The 15,010-nt window shown below is 42.3% G+C and overlaps 1 protein-coding gene across 2 annotated transcripts in view; it reads right to left on the bottom strand.

Annotated features, from left to right (window-relative positions):
* cpe (carboxypeptidase E) overlaps window positions 1–15,010 on the bottom strand; it is a 112,292-nt gene that overhangs the window by 19,237 nt on the left and 78,045 nt on the right. For both annotated transcript variants that reach the window (XM_060832780.1, XM_060832781.1), the window contains exons 4-5: window positions 13,864–13,981; window positions 9,859–10,041 (exon numbers count right to left, since the gene is read on the bottom strand). In XM_060832780.1, coding sequence (XP_060688763.1) covers window positions 9,859–10,041; window positions 13,864–13,981 — 301 coding nt within the window. The remainder of the gene's footprint in view (window positions 1–9,858; window positions 10,042–13,863; window positions 13,982–15,010) is intronic.

Below are 15,010 nucleotides of genomic sequence, written 5' to 3'. Positions count from 1 at the left end.
GCAGTGCTAACCACTGTGCCACCATGCCGCCCAATACCATTTACAGGGATGTAAACCAACATGATTGAGCTTGAAACCATTACAAAATTGGGCCTATGTTTGGCAGTGAGGAAGAAAGCTGTAAATTGCAGGAGGATATCAATCAATAAAGGTGGGCAGAAAAGTTTTAACAAATTTCAATCCAGAGGAGTAGGAAGCCTTATTTGCCTTCTCCAAATGCAAGGCAATACACAATAAATGGTAGAAATTAAGAAATGTAGAGACACAGAATGGATTTCACAGCTCACTGGAGATATTACAGGCAAGTGATATTTTCCTGTGCTAGCAAAACTTAGTTCATTATTGTTATTATTAGCTGCGAGATTATGCTAAAACTGTAGAAATGTAACAGTTCTTGGACGACAGCTAAACCACTCCAGAGTGTTCTGGTCAGTGCATTACAACAAGGATGTGAGTCATCCAAAAAGATGATTTATGAGAATAATACCAGGAACATAGACTTGCAGCTATGAGAAAACATTGAATACATTGAGGCTTTGGAACAGAGGATGCTGAGGAAAGGTTTAGGAGCTGTGTAGAGTATAAAACTAGAAGGAGATGGGGGATTGGAAGGACTGATTTTGCTAAGCAGCAAAATTACAGCACAGATTGAAAGAGAGGTGTTGTGGGTAATTTCTAAACCGAGAGAGGGAGTTGGGCATCTGAAACCTATTACCTGAAAGGGTGATTGACCCAGAAACCGAGCATGTATTTGAAAAATATTGAGCTATGTAGCTGATGTGCATAAGATGCAGGGTGATGAATAAAAAGCTTGAAAGTGGATTCAGCTGTAGAGATACTTTTAGCTATCATAGGTGGGCTGGAATTTAAACTGAGGACAAACTGCCCACACCCCTGTATAACTGTCCACAGCAAACAAACAGTCTCCATTTAACTAGGTCTCCCTAGTTTAACTCTTTTGGGCACTGTCCTTTAACTGGCAGCACTCCCTCAGCCCCAAGAAGGAAGTCCCACCTCAAACAGCTGCTGGTCGATTAGATAATCATTGCCTCTGCTCACCAGCTGTGCCAAACAAAAGTGGTACCCACTGTTGCTACTACAGATAGGGCAGGTAATACCATCAGCAGCAGACTTGGACATTGTGGTAAGTCTAAGATCTGCCTGAGGCCAGGCTGACAAGCCCCAGTAAAAGGGATGGTGAGGTTCACATTTGCGAGACAGGATGGATGGTGACATCTAATTGATGCAGAGAGCCCAGAATGGAGGCAACCCCGCCCCCCCACACCCACAATGGGTTGCACATTGAACACATGCTTCTCCTGCTACAGGAAGTTTTTAATCATGCATCAGATGCCAACTTTAAGCATCACCTGAGCTCCATGCTGATGACCCAACAGATGCCCCTCCTACCATCCATAAAATTGTGACCCAAATTGGGAGAGTGCGTGGACTCGTGCCAGGTACAATTCCACTTTCCCAGCACCAAAACGGTTTATTTGCCTGCTTCCCTGCCTGCAAGTGGCCCCCAAAATACACCCATTTGTGCCAATTAGCTTCCTCAGCAGAACATCATTCTGTGGGTTTCTGTGTTTAAATACATCCTGAATAGTAGCTCAGACAATGCTGTAGAACCCTTACATCTGTTCACTCACATCAAATCCTGTCAGTATCCAATCAATTCCTCTTTGAAGATGCCAGCAAATGTCCCAACCCATAAGCATCAGTTATGGCAATCACTGATGCCGATGTATTTGGTGGCTGTTGCAATGGTAAGCCTATAAATCATCTAACAGTGCACAGTCATTGCTGAATTCCCTTCACAGAAACATTCATTGGTGTAAAATGGGTCAAATAGTAAACGCACTGAAAGACTGCCAGCAGTTCTCAATACTGTGTTATGTTTCAGAAGTATTCGTTGCAATGTAAGGCATTATAACAAGCCTATACGAAAAGCATCACTTTCCAGTTAAGGTAATTTTTTCCATCATTCTTTGCCCAAAAGTAAATTTGGAACAGATTTGATATGGCTGGCAGTGATTAGCCTGCTGAAGGAACATGCAATTTGCAATAGTGTAACAAGCAAAGCTAGTGTTTATAAAGATTATGTTGTCATCTGTATCGAGCTGCATCATATTAGTCAGGAGCTGTACAAATAGGTCTGAAACATTCATTGCTGTCCAATGTGACACACCCACCTAAGAAAGCATTACATTTCTATACAATCCTACAATGCTTGAAGTAGCCTGGGTTGTGTTCCAAGTTAGTATCTTTTCAGATTAACACCTTCTGATCCTGCAAAGTAAATGAGGAGGTCAGTTTCTGTTTCATCTGTGTTCCAGGTCTCCACTTGTCCAAGTTGAATCAGATGCTGGCCACAAAACAGCAGCCCTACACAGAGTTTGTTTTTCATTTAGGCAAAAGAATGACTTTCTTTCATGTCCCCATGGATTTTGCTTCCAATCCTTCGTCAGGAAAATCATAACAATACAAGCATACTGCAATTGGTAATGACTGCCATGTTGAAAATATTTTTATGTTTTTGGAAATGTCTCTTTCACTTAGAGTGAAATGGAGGGATGAAGGTGGGTGCTGTGACCCATTTGGAGTTCTGCCCTGTGAGTAGTTCGGGTGGCTTGGTGCATGATATTCATACCTGCTGACAATGGCAAGCTATCTGCAATGATTGTGGGTCAACTATTAATATTCAGCCCTGTGAAGGAGACCTTCAGAATGTCAAGTTTAATAAGATGTTATATTTGAGACAATTAATTTAAATCGAAACCAATAAGTAATTAGCGTATCTGCCTGCATACAAAACACAGACTGGCCAAACTGGCCATAAACAGGTCCAGGCAGCGGGCTGTGGAGGGGGTCGCTAGGGCCGACTGCCTGCCCCTCTTCAGCGGTTACATCAGAGCCCGGGTGTCTCTGGAGAAGGAGCACACGGTGTCCACTAACACCCTTGAGCTGTTCAGGGAGAGGTGGGCACCGCAGGGGGTGGAGTGCATTATTTCCCCCCCAACTCTGTTCGATCACACAGCATTGCCCTTTGATGTGAAGGGCAATGTCACTGGCCACTCAGATGTTTCCTTTCTTCCTGGTGGTGGGAAGTGAATAAAAGATGTGTACACCTTGCGTCCCTCACTGTGTCTCACACCTACACACACACACACCATGGGTGATGGGGAAAACGAAGCACTACCGCAGTTAGACAGGAGTGTGGGCGGAAAGAAGAAAAAAACAAAACCCAGACTGGCACAGTGATGAGCTAGGAAGAGGAAAGATTCCTTAGCAATATTTTGTGGCCTCAGAATCAGATCAATCTTGTAAACCAACGGAAACAGGTCAGTCTGCAAGAATCTATGGGAGTGGGGGGACAGAGATAGACAGAGACACAGTCTGTATTATTCATCAAGCAGAATGAAGATGGCAGTACTGTACATGCTCAGTTTACAGAACTACATCCTTAAGGATGTAAGTGAGCACAGTAGACACAGTAGTATTGGCTAGAGGAAGGAATCTCCCCATTAATTCTCATTAGGCAAGTCAATTGAGGAATTAGAAAATACTTGACAAGGATAAAAAAAGCAAGCCATCATTAGCTATGAGTGCCTTTCAACTGGCCCTTTGATAATGAAGTGACCACCTAAGGGACAGAATAAAGTATAAATGTGAAAAATAAGCACTACCGCAGTTAGGCAGTAGTGTGGGGGTTAATAAAAAAAGGAGTGTCTTGAAAAAAAAAGAGAAAAAAAGAAAAAAAAACAGGAGAAAAAAATAAACAGGAGGGTCTGTTCACTCTGAGAGCTGGCTCTGAGGAAGCTGGACTCTCCACATGTAAATAAAAGGGTGGCTTGCTGACGGGATACCGGGCTCTGTAGAGGTATTTCAGAATAAGAAATATCAAAAAATAAAGTATAAAATGTGATGGAAGACAGGAGGGATTTTCAGCCTTTATTAAAGTTGGAGAAGTGATAGCCGAGTGATATTGCCACTGGACTAGTAATCCAGAGACCCAGATAATGTTCTGGAACCCAGGTTTGAAACCTGCTATGGCAGACAGATAAAAATCTGGAATTAAGAGTTTAATAATGACCATGAAAAACTAATTGTTAATTATCAGTAAAACCCATCTGGTTCAGTAATGTCATTTATGGAAGGAAATCTCCTTTCCTCATCTGGTCTGGCCAGTATGTAATATGGTTAACTCTGAACTGCCTTCTGGGCAATTAGGAATGGGCAATAAATGCTGGTTAAGCCAGCAATACCCATGTCCTGTGAATGATTATTTTAAAAATTAAAATATTATGGGAAACTCATTCCTAATATAGAATGTAATCTAGTCAATAATGTTTTCAGTTATTTGGTACAATGATAGACTTAAAATGTGAAATTTTGGATGATCCTTCTCATGAATCATGGGAAATTCATATAAAAATAAAGAACTGCAGATGCTGGAAATCTGAAACAAAAACAGAATGAGCTGGAAAAACTCAGCCAGTCTCACAGCATCTGAGGAGGGAGAAACTAAGTTAATGTTTCAACGCCAATTTGACTTTTCTTTCTTCAAAAGGAACAACATACTGAAGATTAGATTAGATTCCCTGCTTATTTTTCACATTTATACTGTATTCTGTCCTTTGGGTGGTCACTTCATTTTAACCTACTTCATTATCAAGGGCCAGTTGAAAGGCACTCAGCTAATGATAGAGATTCCTTCCTCTAGCCAACAAGTCCTTCAGTCCAACAAGTCCACACCGACCTTCCGAAGAGTAACTCACCCAGACCCATTCCCCAACCTATATTTACCCCGACAAATCCACCAAACACTACAGGCAATTTAGCATGGCCAATTCACCTAACCTGCACATCTTTTGGATTGTGGGAGGAAACTGGAGCACCCAGAAGAGACCCACGCAGACACGGGGAGAATGTGCAAACTCCATACAGACAGTCATCTGAGGTGGGAATCAAACCTGGGTCCCTGGCTGTGAGGCTCTGTTCTACTCTCCAGAACTGCTGAATTTCTCTTGCACTATCTGTTCTTATACTTGCAATTAATATCCTTGAAAAAAATTATTAGTTTCCACAGAGATTGGGAAACAGTATACTTGTAGAACAACTTTGATTATCCGAATGAGACGGGCGCGGAGTATTTTGTTCGGATAACTGATTTTTTATGATCAGATCAGTTATTTGAACAAAGGAAGCCATACTGAACATTCGAACTGAACGTTCTGTCCACACAGGAGCATCCTGTGTTCGTGCCAACTCCTGAGTAGCAACTGATATCAGATGTCTTTCACACTTTCTCAACACTTTGGATTGGGACAAGAGCAAACTAAAGGTTGATTAACTCATTCATGCAGTTGTGTGTGTGTGCACAGAAGTAGAGGACAAAGCGAGTGGGTTCTGCTAGCGAGGATAAAGAAACTCCTGTTCAGTTACAATGAGCAAATTTCAGACATGGCCCCAACTCTCCTGGTGAAAATTACCAAGAGTGAGGGAGCTGTTGTTGTTTTGCGATTACAAAAGAACAGCATTCATCCTGGTGGATGGTCCTGTGAGAGATTGTGGGTCAGCGTCTCTCATAGTGTGTGTTTATATATGGAGGTCATAACAATTTAAAGGACCGTGAGATCTTATTTGGAGAACCCGAAATTCGGATAATTGATGTTCGGATAACCAAAATTGCTCTGTATATTCCTCCAATCTTTACTGTAAATTGGCTGCTTTGGTGAGTTGCGAAACAGTGTCTGATGGGATTTCAATTTCAAATAAATAGGAATTAGACTTTGCTATTCTGACTTGGTCAGTTTGACATTTTTGATAACCATGCCAATCTACACATCCACAATGTGTAAATTCCTATCACATCTTAGCGTGGTAATACTAAAAGTGGTTTCATTTCATGCTCATTCTCACTTCCCATGTATAAGTGATCCCTTGTGTGAGAAATGATGCATAGGTACAGCAAGGGTCATAATTACACATTTTCTTTGGCCAGGTTGGCCAGGAGGTTTCCTACACATGCAGAAGTACCATGGCAATGCATTCTCCATATTTTTTTAAAAAACGGCCCAGTTTCTTTTAGTAAATTCTTTTTGCAGTTGTATAAGACTCTGGTGCGGCCTCATCTGGAGTATTGTGTGCAGTTTTGGTCGCCATACTATAGGAAGGATGTGGAGGCATTGGAACAAGTGCAGAGGAGGTTTACCAGGATGTTGCCTGGCATGGTAGGAAGATCGTATGAGGAAAGGCTGAGGCACTTGGGCCTGTTCTCATTGGAGAAAAGAAGGTTTAGGGGAGATTTGATAGAGGTGTATAAGATGATTAGGGGTTTAGATAGGGTAGACACTGAGAACCTTTTACCGCTAATGGAGTCAGCTGTTACTAGGGGACACAGCTTTAAATTAAGGGGTGGTAGGTATAGGACAGATGTTAGGGGTAGATTCTTTATGCAGCGGGTTGTGAGTTCATGGAATGCCCTGCCAGTAGCAGGGGTGAACTCTCCCTCTTTATGGTCATTTAAGCAGGCATTGGATAGGCATATGGAGTTATTGGGCTAGTGTAGGTTAGGTAGGATTTGGTCGGCGCAACAGAGGGCCGAAGGGCCTGTACTGCGCTGTATTTTTCTATGTTCTATGTTCTATGTTCTATGTAATAACAATATTTTTTTTAAGAACACAATCCACTACTTTGCATCATTTATATAAATGATTTGGATGCGAGCAATAGGAAGTACAGTTAGTAAGTTTGCAGATGACACCAAAATTGGAGGGGTAGTGGGCAGTGAAGAGGGTTACCTCCGATTACAACAGGATCTGGACCAGATGAGCCAATGGGCTGAGAAGTGGCGGATGGAGTTTAATTCAGATAAATGCGAGGTGCTGCATTTTGGAAAAACAAATCTTAGCACGACTTATACACTTAATGGTAAGGTCCGAGGGAATGTTGCTGAACAAAGACACCTTGGAGTGCAGATTCATAGCTCCTTGGATAGTGAAGAAGGTGTTTGGGATGCATCCCTTTATTGGTCAGGGGATTGAGTACAGGAGTTGGGAGGTCATGTTCCAGCTGTGCAGGACATTGGTTAGACCACTGTTGGAACATTGCATGCAATTCTGGTCTCCTTCCTATCGGAAGGATGTTGTGAAACTTGAAAGGGTTCAGAAAAGATTTACAAGGATGTTGCCAGGGTTGGAGGACTTGAGCTATGGGGAGAGGCTGTATAGGCTGGGGCTATTTTCTCTGGAGCTTCAGAGACGGAGGGGTGACCTTACAGAGGCATATAAAATCATGAAGAGTTGCGTTCAGAGGCTCACGGATTATATTATCTGGTATGATGATGAAACGTCTGAAAACAAACCTTCCAGCTCAGTAAACAATCCTACATCCAAAAATTCAACATGAGCTAAAGTCTTCTAAAAAAAAGGGGGCATGGATAGGATAAATAGACAAAGTCTCTTCCCTAGGGTGGGGGGGGGTCCAGAATTAGAGGGCATAGGTTTAGGTTGAGAGGGGAAAGATATAAAAGAGACCTAAGGGGAAACATTTTCATGCAGAGGATGGTTTGTGTATGGAATGAGCTGCCAGAGGAAGTGGAGGAGGCTAATACAATTGCAATATTTAAAAGGCATCTTGGATGGGTATATGAATAGGAAGGGTTTGGAGGGATATGGGCCGGGTGCTGGCAGGTGGGACTAGATTGGGTTGGGATATCTGGTCAGCATGGACGTTGGACCAAAGGGTCTGTTTCCATGCTGTACATCTCTATGGCTCGATGCCACCAAATTTCTTGCAAAATAACAGAAGAGAAGGAAAAAAAACCACAATGCTAACCATAACATTTTGACTAGGTTTTTTTGCCTATTCTGACATTACTGCTGAAACATTATTTTACACACATATAATCTGGTCAAATTTTTAACCTGTTAAGTCATAACACCAAATGTTACGTAAGTAGAATGTTAGTTCTCTATAGGCTTTAAAGCAACTCATGAAGCATTTCCATGATTCATCCCTGTTTTTAAAACATCCATTTAACCTTTCCTTTCCTAATGTAAAACGTGGAACCTTTGTGAGATCTTAATCAGAAAGCTCAAAGATAACAGTGGGCAGACAGGGTATATGGACTGCTATAGCACCAGCCACAAGTCAACTGCAAGGAGGTACAATACGAATGCACAAAGAAGGGTGAATGTGGCAGATTTTAAATCCGTGCCTGGTACTGCTCTGCGAAAAAAAAGTCTAATTCAAAGAATCAGCTGCCAATGTAGTAGTTGCTAATTTTCTAATTGAAGACACAATCAAGAAACATTGCAAGTTCTGTACACTCCAAATTTAACCGCAAGTGAGAGACTTTGGTTCAGCCGGTTTAGTTCATTGACCTGTCACCTGAGTCAGAAAGTTGTGGCTTCAAAGCCCACTCTAAGGGTTAGATTTTACAGGACCAATGAGATCCATACAGCATGCGTGAATGTGGGGTAGGCTCATTAAAATGCATCACATGCCCTACCCGTTGACCTCCTGCTCACCCGGGCATGTCTCCCATTTTACAGGAACCAACGATGGGGGTCAGATGAACATCCCGTTCCAGGACCTATTCAGACCCTTAAGTAGCCAACTGCCTCCTCCCCTTGCTTCTATTTTACCCGTGACAGGAGTCGTTCCATGCCATATGGCTAGCCTGGCAACGTTTACTGATCAAGCAAATGGCTGGCAAGATTTCCTTTGAAAGTTTGCTGTGCCCATCAGTGGCACTCCCCCAACTCCTCCCTAGGTCATACATCCCATTTAACTATATTCCCAGCCTCTCGAGCCTGACTGACATAGAGATGTACAGCACGGTAACAGATCAGTCCAACTTGTCCATGCCAACCAGATATCCCAATCCAATTTAGTCGCAGCCCATATCCCTCCAACCCTTCCTATTCATATACCCATCCAGATGTCTTTTAAATGTTGTAATTTTACCAGCCTCCACCACTTCCTCTGGCAGCTCATTCCATACACGTACCACCTTCTGCGTGAAAACATTGCCCCTTAGGTCTCTTTTATATCTTTCCCCTTTCACCCTAACATCTCCCATTCCCTCATTAAGGCTTGCCAGCCAGGCCTCCCCAATATCCAGCACTTACCTAAAGCCCAGTCTCCACTTCAATGGGGTTCGTCCAAATCCCAGGAATGGTCACTGCTCAAACCTGGCACTGCTGGGTAAATGTAAATGTCTGGCAGCTCTCAAAAACCAGCACTTTCTCCCCAGATGAGGGTGATAGTTTCAACTGGTGTCTATTAATGCCCTATCAAGTGTACAATGGCTGCACAGCATCTGGCTTTTTGGTAGTTGGGTTAGTCAGGTGTTCATCAAAAATTGCACTGTGAAATCAGCTTCCCACAACTTTAGCACTTAATGTAGAGCAAAATCACACATTGGCACTGAGGGATTGGGGAACAACAGAGGTAACTGTAAACAAAGGCGCCGCCTGCCTTATGAGGTGGATATGAAGATCAAAGAAGAGATTGGTTTACTAATGGCATCCTGGCTCAATTCATTCCTCAACTGAACTGACCACAGAAGAAACAAAAAGCAGGTGAACTTGCCACTAATCACATTTCCTATTTGTAGATATATGGAAACTGGTTTCTTCATTAACCCACCGAACACATTTCAAGAGGCTTGAAAATCAAAGCCACTGGAACATCATGAGGACAAGAAATTGTAGCAGTTCTGCTGAGAGTTATGTAACTAAGTGCAATAATAAAAATAAGTAAACTACAGATGGAAAACTATTACAGAGGACTAAATTTGATTGCACTGTCCAAAAACATGCTCTCCATAAATGCATTTTCACTTACCCCCTGGAACATTGTACCATGCTCCTCCATTGGTTATTCCATCAATAAAGCTGGTATCATCATCATTCTGACGGCATGGTGGTCTATTTGGAGTAGACATGACTGGATTTAAAGAAGCATATGCCTCAGCCAGGCTTTTAAAAATCTTGTCATCTGGGCACTCACTATATTCATGAGTAGAACCTGCAAGAAACAAGGATCCATTTTTGAAGCAATCTGCTTGAATGAACACGAATGCTCTTATAATACAAACCATTTTTTTTTAAACAGCAATTAAGGATACTATGTAAACTAAGCTCAATTAACTGATTCAAAGTTAAAAATCACACAACACCAGGTTATAGTCCAACAGGTTTAATTGGAAGCACACTAGCTTTCGGAGCAACGTTCCTTCATCAGTTGATTGTGGAGGGCTCAATCCTAACACAGAATTTACGATCAAGCCCTCCACAATCACCTGATGAAGGAACGTTGCTCCGAAAGCTAGTGTGCTTCCAATTAAACCTGTTGGACTATAACCTGGTGTTGTGTGATTTTTAAACTTTGTACACCCCAAGTCCAACACTGACATCTCCAAATCTTAACTGATTCACTGTGGCTCAGCTCACTACACAAACATTATATTGGATTTGCACATGGAGTTGCTCGGTTGTGGACTTCAGGTGACTGATTAGACCCTACTTTGGCCCATTATATAATAATAGTCCTTATTGTGTGAACGCTCTGACTGGTATGTGGGTTAAATTGGCAGGCAGAGCATAGTTCATGCATATTTGTACTCACCGTTGGTTCTCAGTTATGAGTTAGTGTCCCAAGAGGAAATTCAAAGATGTGAACCTGAGAGCATCAAGATCCATAAACGCCTCCATCTGGAAGGAGAAGGGCAGCAGAACACTACCACCTGCAAGTTCCCCTCACCATCCTGACATGGAAATATATGACCATTCCTTCACTGTCACTGGATCAAAATCCTGGAATGCCCTCCCTAATGGCATTGTGGGTCAACCTACAGCATGAGGACCACAGTTCAAGGCAGCTCACCATCAGCCTCTCAAGGGCAACTAGGGATGAGCCAACTGGTCCAGCCAGTGATAGCCACATCCCATGAGTGAATAAAACAAAAGTATAACATTGCATAGGAAATGGAATCCTGTCCTAATCTTTGTTGTATAGCTGACAGGGTTGCAGAGTTTGCCCTCACTTACTGGGCTCCAGTACCCTGCTGTTGCTACTTCCCAGCTCTGATGACTGATGAAGATTCAAGATTAAAGCGGTGCTGGAAAAGCACAGCAGGTCAGGCAGCATCCAAGGAGCAGGAAAATCAACGTTTCCGGCAACTGCCCTTCATCAGGAATGAAGCAGGGAGCCTCCAGGGTGGAAGGTTAATGGGAGGGGAGTGGGACTTGGGAGAAGGTAGCTAAGAGTGCAATAGGTGGATGGAGGTGGGGGTAAAGGTGATAGGTTAGAGAGGAGTGTGGAGCGGATAGGTGGGAAGGAAGATTTGCAGGTAGGACAGGTCATGAAGATGGTGCTGAGATGGCAGGTTGGAACTGGGTAAGATAGGGGGAGGGGAGATGAGAAAACTGGTGAAGTCCACCTCGATACCCTGCGGTTGAAGTGTTCCGAGGCCAACGATGAGGCATGCTTCCTCCAGGTGTCGGGCAGTGAGGGAGAGGCGGTGGAGGAGGCCCAGTACCTGCATGTCCTCGGCAGAGTGGGAGGGGGGAGTTGAAATATTCAGCCACTGGGTTGTTGGCTTGATTGGTGCGGGTGTCCCAGAGATGTTCCCTAAAGCAATCTGTGAGAAGCGCTCTTCATTCCTGATGAAGGGCTTTTGCCCAAAATGTTGATTTTCCCCCTCCTCGGATGCTGTCTGACCTGCTGTGTTTTTCCAGCACCACTCTAATGTTGACTCTATTCACCAGCATCTGCAGTCCTCACTTTTGCCTACTGGTGAAGAGTGTCTTGACAGGAAGGAGCTTGGCACGGGAGGTAAAGAGGTGGAGAAGCAGGCAAGGAGTAAACATCATGGGAGGTGGAGTTGGTGGGTGGGAGGAGATTCTGGGTCAGCAAGAGAGAAAGGGTGGTGGGATGGAAGGGAGCACAAAGAAAGGACGGGATAGGTGGCATTGGAGTGGAGGAGGAGGTGGCATGGATTGGACGGCATGGGAGGGGGCTGCAATGGTGTGGAAGATTTGAAATAAGGTTGAAATGGGTCAGTGTTGGAGGGATGGAATGGAATATTGTAGGCAAAAGAGAGGGTGGGAGGGAAGGTAGGATATAAAAAGAAACGGGATGGCGTGAACAGGATGGAAAGGAATGAGATGGGGATTTTTTAAAAAACTTGCAATAAATGTATCAATGTTTTCCTGATCTCTGCTGTTCAGGAGGTAAAGGATTTCAGAAACTCCACTGCTGATCTCCACACATTTGCTTTTCCACATTTCACCATCCTTCTTGCTTCTTCTGTCAAATCAAACTTGAACTAACATTAGAGTGGGCAAATGTTTCTTGGTACAATTATGTGCATATGTGCAATTTTAAAAGTAAAGTGATGATTTATTACAGTTTGTAATAATGGAGTAATTACAAAGAATGATCACTTGGATGAGGTACTAAAGGTATTTGAAAGCCAACAAACAATTTTCTGACGTACACAATGAATTCAAATTGATTTGCATACGCAAAAGTTGTAACGATTGATTTAGGTCTGAACAATGGATGCCAACCTTTGGTCATCATAATGGATTGTGCAGAGCTGCCTTATAATGGGAGTGCACTTTCTGAATACCATGTTGACATCATGAGGAGTTATTTGGCATCCAAGAGTCATTTTTTTGAGTCATGGTCACTTCAATTCAATGTAACAATCTGAATCAAACCTTAATATTCAGTTTAACAGTGATATCAAATAAGATCGCAAATCAAACTCTTCATTGCTAACTGTGCCGGCACATGGAGGATTTTAAGTAAAATAAATCACTAATGTTATCAAGGTCAGTCTGCTATTAGTCTCAAAAGGAACACTGTGCACAAGAGGGAAACAGGCATTTTCTGAGTTAACATGCTTATTTGGTAGCTTTCTTTATCCCTGGTTAGTCCCTGATAATCTATTTGGATTTCTCTTTGCATCAACATATCTTAAATGTTTACAATATTGAATACATAATACTACAATGTTATGTCTGTCTACAATCACTTCTACATAAACAAAGCAAATTCTCAAGGCTTTTCTTCTAGATACGTAACCATAATAACAGGAACAATAGTTTGCTTGATAGCAGAACTGACTACTTTTCAGTGAAACCTACTTTGATACCAGGATGCATGGAACATCAGGGAAAGAGGAACAAAGAGAAACAAATTGCATACATATATAAAGGGAAAAAGCAAACATGAGAGTTTCAAGTTTAGACACAACTATCTTTGTCTGAAAACTGAATTTTAAAAGAACAATGTCTAAAAGGCACCTCAAAATATTATATCTGTCAATTTCATGAAGTAGCTACATTCACCGTCATAAATCATCCAAAGCTCTATGAAAACCATTAGCTAAGGTTTCATAAGGTGAATGAATTAATTTGGTAATCCCTATTCCTCCACTTTTACGACATCCGTCAAACTGATATTCTTTTTTCAAACACTTATTTCTAGAACTGTAACATTGAGAAAATCCAAAAGCAGCAAAGTTACCAGAACAAGAAAATTCTGAAAAATCAACTTGATATTTTTGCCCCAGTGACAAGCGTGTATGACAGAAAACAATTGTGTTGGAACATGCCTGATAATGTCTGCTGTACAAATTTCAGGTGGTTGGATGGAAATTATTTGCTCCCTCCTCTGAAACGTTGCAAAGTCCCATTCTCTGCTACACCCTGACAGTCTTTGGACTTGACATCAAGACAGTAACCCCGAGAGAGGCCATCACGGCTTTATTTTGTTGTCTTTCATGTTTCATAACTGTCTGGCAAACATTGTTTATCGTCAGTTTTATTTTGTATTTACCAGTGCGAGTCTCATCATAGGGATAATTCGCAACGACATCACCACCGTGAAGATTGGCTGAGAGAACAAATGGGATATCCATGATCCAGTGAATGATGGCTTTGGTCTCCGGTGCAAGCTGTGGGAATAAAACTCTCTCAGTACAACATGCATCACACGTTTATACAAGATTATCCTCAATTATGGGCAGTAAAGAAAATACTTCAATATGCACATACGTTGAGTTTAAGTGAAGACTCCTGAACATGGGTTATTTACCACAAGAGTTTGGTGTTTGCTGCTCTAAAAATCTTTATTTCACTATTAATCCATTACTGTATCATGACATTCTTTTTTAAGCCAAGATTTATTCCTCTAATTCTCAGCCACTCAATCTCTTAATACAACCAGAACAGTCGCCTGCTTCAGCAATGTGGAAGAAAGCTCTGTGGTTTGAGATGAAGACAGAGCAAATACCCCACCTAGTGGACTGGTTGAGTATAAATTCAAATGTGAATAAGCACAGCACTCACTGCTTTTCATCCAGTCAGATCCATTATCATAAATAAAGGCACCTTCCATTACTGTACACATCTATCAGCATATTACACTATATATTGCTCAAAGCCAAGGTCTTTTCCACAGGATAGGGGAGTCCAAAATTAGAGGGCATAGGTTTAGAGTGAGAGGCAAAAGATTTTAAAAGGACCTGAGGGGTAACTTTTTCACGCAGAGGGTGGTGCGTGTATGAAATAAGCTACCAGAGGAAGTGGTGAAGGCTGGTACAATTGCAACATTTAAAAGGCATCTTGATGAGTATATGAATAGTGAAGGGCTTTTGCCCGAAACGTTGATTCCCCTGCTCCTCGACCTGCTGTGCTTTTCCAGCGCCACACTCTCTACTCTAATCGCTAACACCTGCAGTCCTCACTTTTACTGAGAGGGATATAGGCCTTGAGCTGGTAAATGGGACTCGATTAACTTAGGCTATCTGGTCAGCATGGACAAGTTGGACCAAAAGGTCCATTTTCATGCTGACTCTATCACTCTATTGGCCTACATGAATTTAATGTTAGCAAAATAGGCAGAATGATAAGTCCAACAACCAGTCACTGCAATAAAACATGTTAAGAATCTCAGCAATTCCAGCTTACAGTTGATTTTCCCA

This window comes from Hemiscyllium ocellatum, chromosome 1 (assembly GCF_020745735.1).
Source record: "Hemiscyllium ocellatum isolate sHemOce1 chromosome 1, sHemOce1.pat.X.cur, whole genome shotgun sequence".
NCBI lineage: Eukaryota > Metazoa > Chordata > Chondrichthyes > Orectolobiformes > Hemiscylliidae > Hemiscyllium > Hemiscyllium ocellatum.
The sequence above is the reverse complement of the archived record's forward strand: the minus strand, read 5'-3'. Positions and strand labels throughout refer to the sequence as shown.